The 13019-nt window shown below is 35.2% G+C and overlaps 1 protein-coding gene and 1 long non-coding RNA gene across 2 annotated transcripts; one reads left to right on the plus strand and one right to left on the minus strand.

Moving 5' to 3' along the window:
• Positions 1-8: 8 nt before the first annotated feature.
• LOC129360923 (uncharacterized) lies at positions 9-591 on the minus strand. Its single transcript, XR_008606107.1, has 3 exons — positions 491-591; positions 223-378; positions 9-44 (listed from the first exon to the last, which is right to left on the minus strand). It is a non-coding gene; the product is annotated as an uncharacterized LOC129360923 (long non-coding RNA).
• A 3142-nt stretch (positions 592-3733) lies between these two features.
• LOC129361192 (C-type lectin domain family 4 member E-like) lies at positions 3734-9639 on the plus strand. Its single transcript, XM_055031923.1, has 7 exons — positions 3734-3792; positions 4676-4770; positions 4860-4961; positions 5617-5751; positions 6008-6150; positions 8030-8133; positions 9495-9639. Exons 2-7 carry the CDS (start codon positions 4710-4712, stop codon positions 9637-9639), a joined length of 690 nt encoding a protein of 229 aa, XP_054887898.1. The 5' UTR covers positions 3734-3792; positions 4676-4709.
• The last annotated feature ends 3380 nt before the right edge of the window (positions 9640-13019 follow it).

The following is a 13019-nucleotide window of genomic DNA, read 5'->3' on the forward strand; positions in this document are numbered from 1 at the left end:
GTCCGAGAGGTGATTTTCTTCTGTCATATTAAACATGGAGTTATCTGAAAATAGATCAGAAAAACGAGCTTGAAAGTTGAAACAGAAAAATTAATCAACACCACATGGGCTTTTGGCGTTATACATATATATACGTGTTTATATACTAAAAGTAATACAGAAATACCTACGCTATCAATATTTTTTATTAAATAAAAAATGGTGTACGTGTTTAGGGCTTACTCTGCACAGACCATCCTTCACCGACTCTCACTTTAAGATACTCAATCAGCTGGTCTCTCTCTTTGGTTATGTTGAAAAACGATTCATTGCAGGCGAAGAGACGTTTAGTCAGATCACTCAGGAGTTCCTCATTTGAATTACATTTGGAGTCACTATCTGAAATAAATGAACATAAGAAAAGGATGTGAGTTCAGAAAGATATCAGGAGAGCTTTGAATTTAAATGTGACTTCTTGAAGGCTCTGAGATCGTAATTTGTGAAAGCTCACTCTGTGCGGACAGAGCTCTGTTTAGTTCTGCAGATTTCTCATCAAGCGTCGTTTTCAGCTGTTTTATTTCTGAAAGTCTGGAGTCGTGAGTCTTTTTCAAGTCCTGGAGTTCCTCAGTTAGTTGCCGTTTGGCGTTGTTGTCTGTAATTCATGAGGAAAACAGATTTTTACTGAGGGAAAGACGACAAAGACACAACAATGTCCTGACGGGACTCTCATTTGGCTTTGTTTCAGGAAAGTTGTTATTCAAAACGATAAAGCATTACATACATTATAAACTGCTACAGAAGAAGTTATTTATACCATACTTAGTTATCAATAGAAAAATCTGTATTGTTATTGCAACACATCAGGCGACATGTCATGTAATTGTTGATCAGAACTTTTGTCTGGAAGACCTCTTTGCCATTACCCTAATCTTAAGATCCTTCTAAAGATTCTGCATTGGATTCAGATCAGGACTCTGATTGGCCCACTACAAAACCTCAGTATTACATAGAAATACTCAAAAATTACTTTTAATCCTCTGTGTCAGGTGTAGTATCAATCATAGACTTATCTGTACATTAGAAACAATTTCTGTTTATGAATAAATACTTTCTGTTCAGTCCCTCTTTTCATCACAAAAATTAAACGTTTATTTACTTATATTTCTAGAAACTTCCAAATATCAAAAACTAAACTTACCATCATATACTTAAATAATAATTGAAAATTGCTACCATCCTAAAATCATGTATAAAAAAAGGACAAAAAATAAATAAATAAATAGCATCACTTTCTTTTCAAAAGATGTTTTAGGCAAAAAAAAAAAAATAAAAATTTTGGCAAAAGTTTTGTGCTTTAAAAACAAACAAGATATTTTTTCTGACTTCATGTGTTGAGAACGAAGACCAAAGAGAGTTATTGAAACCTTTAGTTGGATGCGCAGGTCGTAATAACAAGTTGTTATGAGCAGACTCACACTGAGTGTTGGCGACCAGCAGTCCGATGAGCAGGCAGATGCTGAACACGCCGAAGAACAGAATAACACTCAGATGGAAACGACTCTCTGAACCTGAACAGAGGGAAGATTACAGCCACGACACCGGACAACAGAAACGACATCAGGTTGTTGGTCTGAACTAAACTCACCTCTGCAGTTTCCTAAAGAAGCAGAATTGGAAAGTCTGCTGTGTTGAACATGCATGTGCTTCTTCTCCATCGTGACCCGTTGGCTGTGGGCTGTGCAGCACCAGCAGTTAATGTAACCTGCAAATCAGGACTGGTACCAAAGACTCTTCCTGTGCCTAGACACACCCACAGACATGACAAGCAGCACCGTCACACAGGAATCTGTTGAATAGTTGGACATTTTTGGTTTGCAGTTTTATATGCATATTGGTTTCTTCTTGAAAACTCCACACAAAGAAAGTCAACATCCTGCTTTCTCCGCTGCTTGATAACAATGAATGAGACGTTTTGTGGTGCATTTCTGGCATGCGAGAATATAAACTGAATATTGTAATGATGATACTTGATAAAATATGACTTTTACATGGAGTTTTAAGAAGGAAAACTAGTTTAAATTCTCGCTGGTTATTCTATGAAATGTTCAGACGTCTCTGAGGCGAGGAGGTATTTGTCATGTTAATCATGATTTTAATTTATGTATGTATTTTAAACACATTAGAGCCTTTGGTGTTAATCAGCTTTTCATAAGAAAGTTTAACACCACATGGCAGCGAACTTAAAATGTTGGCAAAGACATTGTTTTGGGTTGATTTTCACACATGTACAAATTATTTTACAAGACAATCACGGAGTGTGGAATCTGTTCCAGTTGGGTTTGTTGGTTTGATAAAAATGTTCCAGGTTGAGTTATTTCCAATACTGTTTCACAGTGCTTTTTTTATTATTATGAATATTTTTTGATGGTTTCAGTCCATCAAACAGATGTTATCATGAGACAAAAATACAAAATGCCTCCATTTGTAAGCAAAAAACCTATCCAACAAACCCGACTCTATGTGAAAACTATTTTTTCCCCCTTGATGGCAACAGCTGAAGTCACCTGAGTGTTTTGCATCACTGTGGGGGAAATTTTGTAGACTTGCTTTAATTGAACAAGACTGAAGAGGTTTGTAGAATGAGCGACTGTTAGGAAAATTATTATCTTAGTTCTTTTACTTTTATATTGGATGGTTATGTTTTCATATTATTCCGTGTGTTGTTTTCTTTCCCTTTCTTTTATTGCATATCCTCAACTGTCTTTTAGAGTTTTCTCTTGAAGGTTGGAAATGTCTCACAGATTTCTGTGTTAACGAGCCACAATGATCTTTGTCTGTATTCTGAGAGTGGTCATCCTTGTGTCCCAACAATGGGACATCAATGGGAGACTTCCAGAACATCCTGTAGGATAGTGTATTGGTCAATTGTTTGCATGTCTGAGTGAGAAAGACAACCTCTTTGTGTATTCACATAATAATAAAAGGCAGTTGGGGACTGAAAACAGACGGAGTTGACCTCAGACAGCGTTTGGCAGCGGTTCTCTCCGCGTCGAGCTCTTCTCCCCTTTTCTGCGGAAAAGTAATTTGTGTCTTTGGTTGATTCTTGCAGGTTGGGGAACAAAATAAACCCAACAGAGACCTGTTCAATCAAATTAGGATTTAAACCGGGACTTGGCGACCCCACTTCAAAACCTACTGTTGCTCATTTTCCTTCTGAGGTGGATTTGCTGGTGTGTTTTGAAAATTATTCAGATCACAGCATTGAGTGATTTGAGGCTACAAGACCTTATTGAGATCAGTGTTTCTTTTTTTTTCTTAAAAATTGAAAACATCTTTCGAGAACCGCTTGTGGCGTTTACTCAGATCATCTGATCAGCCAGGCAGTGAAACCTATCTGATGGTTGACATGAGCGGAAAACCCAACTTTGAAGCAGCAGGAAATATTTGTGCTCGTCTGTCGGTTTATCTTTGCAAATAATCTGCCACAGACTTTTAAAACTCTTAGGGTAAGTGCTGTGATAAGAAACACATAAGCCTCGACCCAATTTCCAACTTCCACTCCGCGGTATATCAACCACCGCCTCCAGCTTCCTGCGTTCATCGAAAAACAGCATGCCATCAGCTATAAATCAACATTAGCTCTCAATTAATGAAAGGTAACATTTGAAAGTTTTACTCTTTTTATGTTTGAGTCAATTAGATAAGCATTACCAAAAGGTTTTGCTTTTTTATCAAATAAATGATCAACTCGTCAAATTACATTTTCTTCACCACTGTAAGCCTCCAGGATTCCAGAATATTACCAACCTCCAGGTCAGCTTCTATAACTTCTGGTTTTTAGTTTTGTTGTGCCAACCTGCATTTTGCAACAGCTGTTCCTCTTTTGTTTCTGATTAGTTCAACTAATTATTAATACAGTTCCACTTCTTCCTTTTTAAAAAATCGATCCGTTGTCAATGTTCTTCGCTGGTATCTTCTGCTTTCTGCCTCCCTTGACTTGACTTTTCCTGCGTTAAATTGTTGTAAGTTATTCTTCATTTTATTAAATATTCAATTTTGCCACATTATATCTCTACACTTGGCTGCTCTGCAAACTGAAATCTAACTATATCAGCTGTGTGACAGTCAGACAGTGAAATCCAGAGACAATTTCAACTATAATGTCAGAAATAAGTCCTAAGTGACTCGTGTGTAATTTACTGGAAGAAGCAGCTTGGATAAAAAAAACAAAAAACATTTTTGAATTGGTTCAAGAACTGTCAAGTTAGCATTTTCTTTTAACTAATCTGGAATAAACTGTTTAAAATCAATTTATTTTATTAAAAGAGGAACAGCCTTAAACTTCTAGGTGTGAACTGAAAAATAAGTTATTTAAAAAATGCTAAACTGACAGGCTTGTTTTACAGTGTAGTTAGAAAATTATTTCACAGAAAATGTCGTGTTCATGTTGTTTGGAAGCAAATGATGTTTTTATAATGTGTTAATTAAATGTAAATATATTCTATACTTTGTGATGGCTGATTTAAAGGCGCCACTCGGTGCTTTCTCTGTGATTTAAGCATTAAACATTTAATTATCTATAAGTTTTTAAAAAGATTAAGGTATTGCTCTCAGAAACAATGTTTGGGTTTAAATGCTCAGCATTCTTAAAACTTGCAACTTCCTCATGAAAAACTAATTTTCACTTTTCATGTAGTTCTGTTTTTGCTGCAGATAAGACGCTCAAACCAATGGAGGAAATCTATGATAATATTGAAAATGTCTGCAACATTTCAGTGGTAAAGGACAGAGGTAAGAATGATCTCTGAGAGAAAAGCATAAATTTATTTTGTCAATATTACCAAGGAGAAATTAATGGTACTGAAATAAATTGTCTTCAGTTCCTAGCAGCTCTAAGAAGAGGCTCTATGTGGGTGTTATTGTCTCTTTGGGGATCCTGAGTGTTGGCCTCCTTATTGGACTCATCAGGCTCGGTTTCCTCTGTGAGTTTTGTTAACATTTATTTATCTCTCATCACCTGTTCTGCTTTATTTCTTAAGGCATGAAACATGGCTTGAAATAAAGAAAAGGAATAATTTTATCAATGAATAACAACAATACAGTAGCTTATGAAAGAATTCATGTCACTTGAACTTTTCCATTGTTAATTATATTATATTATTTTATATCCACAAACATAAATATGTTTCATTGGAATTTTATGTGAAAGACCAACACAATGTGGTGATACCATTAGGAAGTAGAAAGAAAATTAATTGGTTAATTAGTACCTCTGACTCTAAATCAAACCCCGTTAAAATGACTTTTAGTGGAAAGTAGAAGAAAAACATCTATGAAAACTTGATTATCAGTTCATTCTTCCCAGTAAATAAGTCAAAGTTTTCTCTTCGAACACACAAGTCACTGTATGTTCTTGGATTTAAATAAAGGTTTTAGCAAAATTTCTGTTAGATTTGTTTTTTTCTGTGACAAAACCCTCTGAAAATTATTGCCTTGCTTATAAATCACAAAATAAAAAACGATTGTCATCAAAATCCAGAGTGGTAAAAGTCTTTTTTTAAACAAATAAACATATTTTATCAGGTTTTAACAAACATGTTTTGCATTTCAGATATATTTTACCTTAAATTATTTCAGCTCACAGATTATCCATCTCAGCAGCAGATCTCTCTGATATGAAAGACAATCTGACTAAGGAAAGAGACCAACTGAATGTAAAACTCTTGGAAAGGTCTGATGAAGTGACCAGGCTTCAGAGTTTGTTGAAGAAAAGTAAGTCCTCATGTGTTTGTGAGAACATCTTATTTGTAGAGACTTAAAATCCTTATAATGCAAACTTTGGTTTAAGTTGGTTTAAAATATCTACTTGTTCATATTTTAATGACTAGTCAAATGAGTGATGAAGCAAAATTACATCATAAAACCTGACTGATTTTGAAAACATTGTTTTCTGCTAACAATAACAAAAATAATTAGTAACTTTTTTTTTTTTTTTGAATGGAGCTAATTATTTTTTTGGATGTTTTAGAGAAAACCTGTCCTGCAGGATGGAGCATGTTCCGCTGTTCTTGTTATTTCCTCTCTGCAACATCTGCTAATTGGTCTGTAGCCAGAACAGACTGCATGAACAGAGGAGGAGATCTGGTGGTGATAGACGACGAAGATGAACAGGTGATGTGATCTTTCAGTGTGAGATTCACTTATGTTTGCAAATGAGATTCATACTTTCCTATTTCCTTTAAGATAAACATAAGATAAACATTGCGCTACAAAATGTTTCCATAATGCTTCTAGGATTGGAATAAAATCTACAGACATTTCCAACGTAATTACATGTTTTAAATGTGTTACACATGAAGCAGTACCTCTGTCTATTGCATTGTAGACAGATGTACTGAATTAGTTCACTTTTTTCTGTTTTGATTACTTGCCAAAGCAATAATACCAAAACTGATATTAATTTATGAAGAGACAAAGCTGTGTAAACACATCTTGCCCTGTGTGAGAAAATTGTCTTCAAAGCTAAAAACTGGTTGTGCAAATTTCTGCAAATAAATTCAGCCACAATGTGTCATGTTTAGTTTGAGTTTTCTGAACCCACACTTAGAAACACACTGATGGCAGATAAAGGTTTGACTTTTTTAGTTTTTTTTGTTAAACACAAACATGTGGAAATCGTTTATGAATTGATGTTGAAGATGCCAGCATAGTTGAACTGGTTACTTTTATTTTCAAATAGGATTTTGATTATTTTTTAAAAAGATATTAGAATTTGATTTTTTTTTATTTGTCAGGTGAATTACTTTTACTTTGCTTTTCTATTTATTGATAGAAAATGTTTCTTTCTTTGGCGTTTCATTGTAATATGTTGTAAGATAAAACAGAAAACTGCTGGACTGAAACTTTCCTGGAGGAGAATCTCAGCTGAAATGGTTATGACTCATCAACTAGTCGTTCTCTCTTCTCTGCCATTAACGTTTTACTGTCATGAACAGTGAAAATAATCCTACATCAATTCTTATGTGTGTTGTTTTTGTCTATCTCCTCCGTCTTCTCAAACCTCCAGTCAGTCGTGGCAGATGCAGGCTCTTGTACTGATCCGGGTTCTGGTTCTGCTGGAGATTTCTTCTTGTTAAAGGGCAATTTTTCCTCTCTACTGTTGCTACAATACTGTTCAGATTTGCACAGGTTAACTTTGTCTGTTAAGTTTGTTTTCTGTTTTCATTTGGTTTACTATGTACAAGAATTAATAACTACCAAGCTAATTATAGAGAATAATAGTCATCTGGACCAAAATCACCAATCAGTGAGTAGGGTTAGGGTAAACTTAAGTCTGGACAATACCTGATCACCAGGAAATAGCTTTCAGGCTCTGTTATTTATGATAAATTCCTGCCTACTGAGGATTAATTAAATTTAATCAATGATGCTGTCAAACAGCATGACTTGTCACAATGTAAGAGTTTATTCAACAACATTTTGACCTGCCCTTCAAAATCTCTTAATCAACAAAATCACTATGTTAGAATCATTCACGCAAAATACAAAGTAAAAATTAACTTTTGACCAATAAATGAATGCAATGACATCACTATAGATACTGTAAATGTGAACTTTGAATGTTTAAGCTAAGTTTTGAAGTACTGGAGCTTGGAGCTACATTTGTATAAATAGCTTATAATAATAACAGACTTTAGGACTTTTTACAGGTTAGTGAGGTGAGATGAAAGAAAAAATACCATTAAAACAGACAATAAAGTCTCCATCATAGAGCTTGATTTAGTGTGACTGGAGTGTAAGCATTCAGAAGTATTGATATCAAATAGAAAGCTACCAAATATTGCAATTGCATGAAAACTGTTTCTGACCTTTGGCTTTTCATTGTAATAAGTTGTAAGATAAAACAGAAACCATCTGGAAGAGGGAAGGAGAGGAAAGATTTAAGAACAGCTTGTTTTCAAAGTGATCAATACATCTGGATTACAATCATAATATGAACACTTTGTTGTGATTCAAGTCTAAAAGCAATATTTTTTATGTTCTTTGACAGAAATCTCTTTTTACCCTTACTGAGAAGTCAACATGGATTGGTTTGACTGATGAAGAAACAGAGGGATACTGGAAGTGGGTTGATGGCACAGCTCTGAGTCCTCAGTAAGTTTTTTGTATTTTTATTTCTGACTCAAACCCAGAATGGGATCGCTTTACTTTAGTTTGTATGAATGCTGGTGTTTAGTTCTGTATATAAATGTAGTGTGCAAAATAATAGCAGTTCAACATTACAAATCAGATCAATTATGGTTTCAGTAGAAACATATTTAATTGATTATTTTTCTACATAATAAGTAGCGTAACAGAAAATGTACAGTCCTGACTGTCATGATATGTAATGGTGGCAAACAATCAAGCGAGCTGTTGTGATTGAGTCCACAACATTTTAATGTAATAATTGTTATAAAGTAACTCGGTTAGCGTATCAATACTCAGCCCTTAGAAAAACAAACATCTGTTTGTCGTCTCCCAGCAGCAGCAGAGTGATATTGACCCCTCCACAACCTCGTCAAACTAGTAAATAACACACAAAACAACACAAAACAGTTTTAATAAACACAGAACAGAGGTTTAAATAACTTCAATTATTTCATCAAAATGGCTTGTGTGCCACACATGCTATTGATGCTCTGTAATGAATTTATTAATAGAAATGTAAAATGATTTATTACAGAGATAAGGTTTAACAAACGGAGTAAACCTTAATCCTATTAACACTCAAAGGACTAAAGAGGATGAAGTGCCGCCCCAGCAATGAAACAAAAATAACCAAACAGTCTAAAATGAATTGAAAATAAAAACACTGATGGAGCACTGAACCTCCCAAATACAAGTCAGTCTAAAGTGATTAGAGCCAATCAAGAGCAGTCAGACTGTGAGGCAGAACAAAAGGCCATAAAGGCATTAAATGTGACCACAATATTACAACTTTGTTCTGAAAATATTACGTCTTTTTTAGTTTGACTATTGTATAGTAATATTATAACTTTATGGCCCTAAAGTTCTAGTGAGGGTCAAACCCAGAAATACAAAAATGATACAGACAAAAGCAACAGTATCTATAGAGATCCAATATTTAGATGGTTTTCAGGAAATAGTTTTCAGCAATAACTCACTGCAGGAAGGTTTTCCACCTAAACAGAAGCACCAGGCCAAAATAAACTTGTTTGTAAAGAAAAACCTGAAATAATCAGGAAATGGAAAATTGTGATGATATAAACACTTTTTGTAAACACTGCAGTTATTTTTAACACAACTTTGTTTCTCATTGAAAGTTAAGAAATTGAATCCTTAAAATACAGGAAGTTGTGCTAATTCAAACTGTGTAAATTATTTATTTATCTTCTGGTTCCAAAGACATTTACTGTATATCCACTTGCAATGTTGAACATCAAAACTTAAAAGCAACATTTTCTTTTTGTTTGTTGTGAAACATAATCTGATTATAACTCTCTTGTTTACAGACTTTCTAAGTTGTGGGCAAAGGGCCAGCCTGATAATGCTGATAGCGGTGAAGCTTGTGCACAGAGCTGGAATAACCATAAGTCATGGAATGATAATAATTGTAATGCTTCTTTCCCGTGGATCTGTGAAAAGGATCCAATGTAACAATGGCTAAATATTAATTGTTGCTTTCCACTTTAGACTAAGTTTAAGCTTTATGCTTTATACTCCACTGCAGTTACCTGAAAATGTTAGTACTGTTATAAAGATACATATGGAGGCTTTTCAGACTGAAAATGTGTGCTATTGAATTATGCAAAAAGAAAAATTACCCTGTAGACACAGTGCCTTTAAATAAATAATAATAATAATACATTTATAGATTAGTTTTAAATGTAATTTCTTTAACATAAAAGCTTCTTAAATGTGGATCTACAGCCTGTTGTTGTCTGCTTCATTGTAAAGCCTGTTGAAATAAATCCTGTCATCTGTAACATCCAGCAGTGTGTGAACATCCATAGAAAGGCCTGATTTTCATATTCCTGTCAGCTTACTGTACTGGTTACTGTACTGGTTACTGTACTGGTTACTGTACTGGTTACTGTACTGGTACTGTACTGGTTAACTGTACTGTTCTTTTTACTGTACTGGTTACTGTACTGGTTACTGTACTGGTTACTGTACTGGTCATTGTACTGGTCACTGTACTGGTCACTGTACTGGTTACTGTACTGGTTACTGTACTGGTCACTGTACTGGTTACTGAACTGGTCACCGTTCTTTACTGTACTGGTCACTGTACTGGTTACTGTACTGGTTACTGTACTGGTTACTGTACTGGTTACTGTACTGGTCACTGTACTGGTTACTGTACTGGTCACTGTACTGGTCACTGTACTGGTCACTGTACTGGTTACTGTACTGGTTACTGTCCATGGTGATGATGGTATTGGAAAATATATGACATTAACTTGAAAAGTTGGACTGTATCTTGTGATTCCTTGTGGCTTTTAAAGACAATTAAATAATAAACTTGCAGATTCTGGAAGTGTCTTTCTTTGTGTCTTCAGGTTCTCTGACTCCCTCCCTCCATCTTAGCATGTTGATCCTCATCAGTCGAATGCTAAGGCCTCCATATTTGAGTTGTTTTGTACCCCTCCACCATTGCTTCACTCTTTCTCTCTTTCTTCACCATAAATGGTTCAAATAAGGAACGTAAATTGAGCTCTGAGATGCAAGTGTCTGTCTCACTTTGCAGCTAAAACAAGCAAAAGGTTTGTGTTCATTTATAAAATAACCACAAAATGTCTCATAGGTTTGTGAGAATCTCCTGCAGCAAACAAGATCATTTTGTTAGTTTGTCTTTTAGTTTTTAAATTTAATATGCAATTGAGGTGAAAGCACATCTTCCCTTTGACAGATTTCTATCAAAGAAGCCCAAACACTTACATCGGGTCTCTGACTCTACAGTCATGTACTCTACAGGTTCTTGATTGGATTTTTACACCTTAACTCTAGTTATTCAACATGTTTGGCCTTGTTCTTTTACACATTAATTGACACTTATCTATTGGTGTCACATACAGTTAACCCAAAATTATTAGCCCCAGCAGATTTGGATTTAAAATGATTTTGAATTCAATGAAGAAGTGCTTTTCTGCTTGGGAATGAGACATGCATTAATAAAATAACATATTTATTTATCTTTTTATCTAGATAATTTTTTCAGATCTTCTAATGTATTTTTTTGTTGTTAGGCAGTGAAAAGGTCCAGATGGATCACATTTTTCAGATAATGTAAATTTTAACCAACAGAAAACATTGTTTGCTGCTTGACTGTCTCTGCTGGTGGGACTGAGGGAGGCATTAAGCTGTAGTTGCAGCATGTTGCCACCAGAGGGCGTATTGAACACAAGTGTCAAACTCCAGTCCTCCAGGGCCAGTGTGTCCTGCAGTGTATAGATGTGCCACAGCTACAAAACACTGGAATGAAATGGCTTAATTCCCTTCTCCTTGTGTGGATCAAATCTCCAGAGCCTTGATAATTATTCTATTCAGGTGTGGTGCAGCAGAGGCTCATGGAAAAGTTGCAGGACATTCCAGGACCGCAGTTTGACCCCCTTTGGGGCATCACAGTAAAGCGGTCTCCACCAGGCCGGAGCCTCCCTGACCTGCCAGGGACTCAAAGCTGCTGAAACCTGCATGAACAGGTTCTGAAACTACTGACAAGAGTCCAGATAGTCTTGAATTGAGGTTCTGTAAACTTTTAAAAAGACTTTATTGAAGACAGCTAATGCTCATCCACATTAAAGCTCCCAGTTTTAAACTTTTCAAATTTGGATGTTAATTTCCTTCAGCATGTTTAAGGTTCTGAGTCCCATGAAATGGAAAGAGAAACATCTATAGAGGAATATTATGATTTATTATTATTTTAGCATAAATCTGGTTTTACTTGGCCTATTAATACAATTTAAAAACTGGTGAGTAGATTATAATGTTCACATTAAGCACAAGTTGAAAGTTAGAGTGGGGTAGCACAAATCGACGTAGCATGATTTGTGCTACATTGTCACAGATCAGACATGTTAAAAACATGGTATAAGACTGCAGAGTTACCAGTGAATTTGTATGTTTGAAAATAAAGGCATTATTGAGATATATACCCTCAATCACTTTTCTTAAAATGACACACTGCAGTTACTTTGAACACCGTTATCAAAAGTAGAGAAACCGTATTTAAAATATGGGAAGTTGTTGTGTTAATGGTGAATGTCAAAAAACAACTTTTTGTCTTCTAGGGTTCAAAACCAACTACAACCATTTCTATTGTGGTTTATTTTGGCTGTGTATAATTTGGCTGTGTGTAATTATTTTTGTGTGTAATTTCTGTGCCTAGATCCCTACATTTGACCTGACCATTAAAAGAGTTGTCTGAGTCTCTGCTGAGCAGGTGAAGTGTCATTTTTAAGATGGATGACGTGTACGTAAGCAGGAAGTACAATGACGACCCGCCAAGAAGGGATTCCTTTTATTTAGCAAGTCTTTAGGTGAACTGTTCAAACTATACATGTACTTTTGGTGAAAATGAGGAGTGTTGTGGATCTGCTGCTGTTTCAGTCTCTGCAGCTGCATGTGGGGTGAGAAGTATGTGACACTTCTTGCCCAACATCGGACATTTACTATAGAGTCAGAGAGAACTGGATAAAAATAAAGAAATTCAGTTATTTGAATTTCTTTCTAAAACAGGAACCCTACTGGTCAGTCTTTCATTTCCACATGGTTTGTATAGATGTCAATAAGTTGTGTTTTCCATTTAATTTGTTAGGTCAGTTTGTGCTCAAGTTCTTTGGGTTACTACCCAAGTTGAAGTCTACTTTGTTGACTTGTTTTTTATGCTGGCACAATTCATCATCTGTTGAAATCTGGTTATTTAACCTTTTTGTTTTTTAGGTAAATTAAGGATCTTTTTGAAACTATTCAGCGTCTCTCTGGCTGCTCGGTGTTAATCCCTCTCACTGGTTTATAGTCTTGCGCAACTAATTTCA

This window comes from Poeciliopsis prolifica, unplaced genomic scaffold (assembly GCF_027474105.1).
Source record: "Poeciliopsis prolifica strain line A6 unplaced genomic scaffold, Auburn_PproV2 SCAFFOLD007, whole genome shotgun sequence".
Lineage (NCBI taxonomy): Eukaryota > Metazoa > Chordata > Actinopteri > Cyprinodontiformes > Poeciliidae > Poeciliopsis > Poeciliopsis prolifica.

Bases quoted from the DNA above. Each gene is read 5' to 3' on its own strand.
- LOC129361192 (XM_055031923.1), top strand. From the start codon at position 4,710: ATGGAGGAAATCTATGATAATATTGAAAATGTCTGCAACATTTCAGTG. The intron at 5,752-6,007 runs GTAAGTCCTCAT...TGGATGTTTTAG, and splicing joins TCAGAGTTTGTTGAAGAAAA to AGAAAACCTGTCCTGCAGGA. The intron at 6,151-8,029 runs GTGATGTGATCT...GTTCTTTGACAG, and splicing joins TAGACGACGAAGATGAACAG to AAATCTCTTTTTACCCTTAC.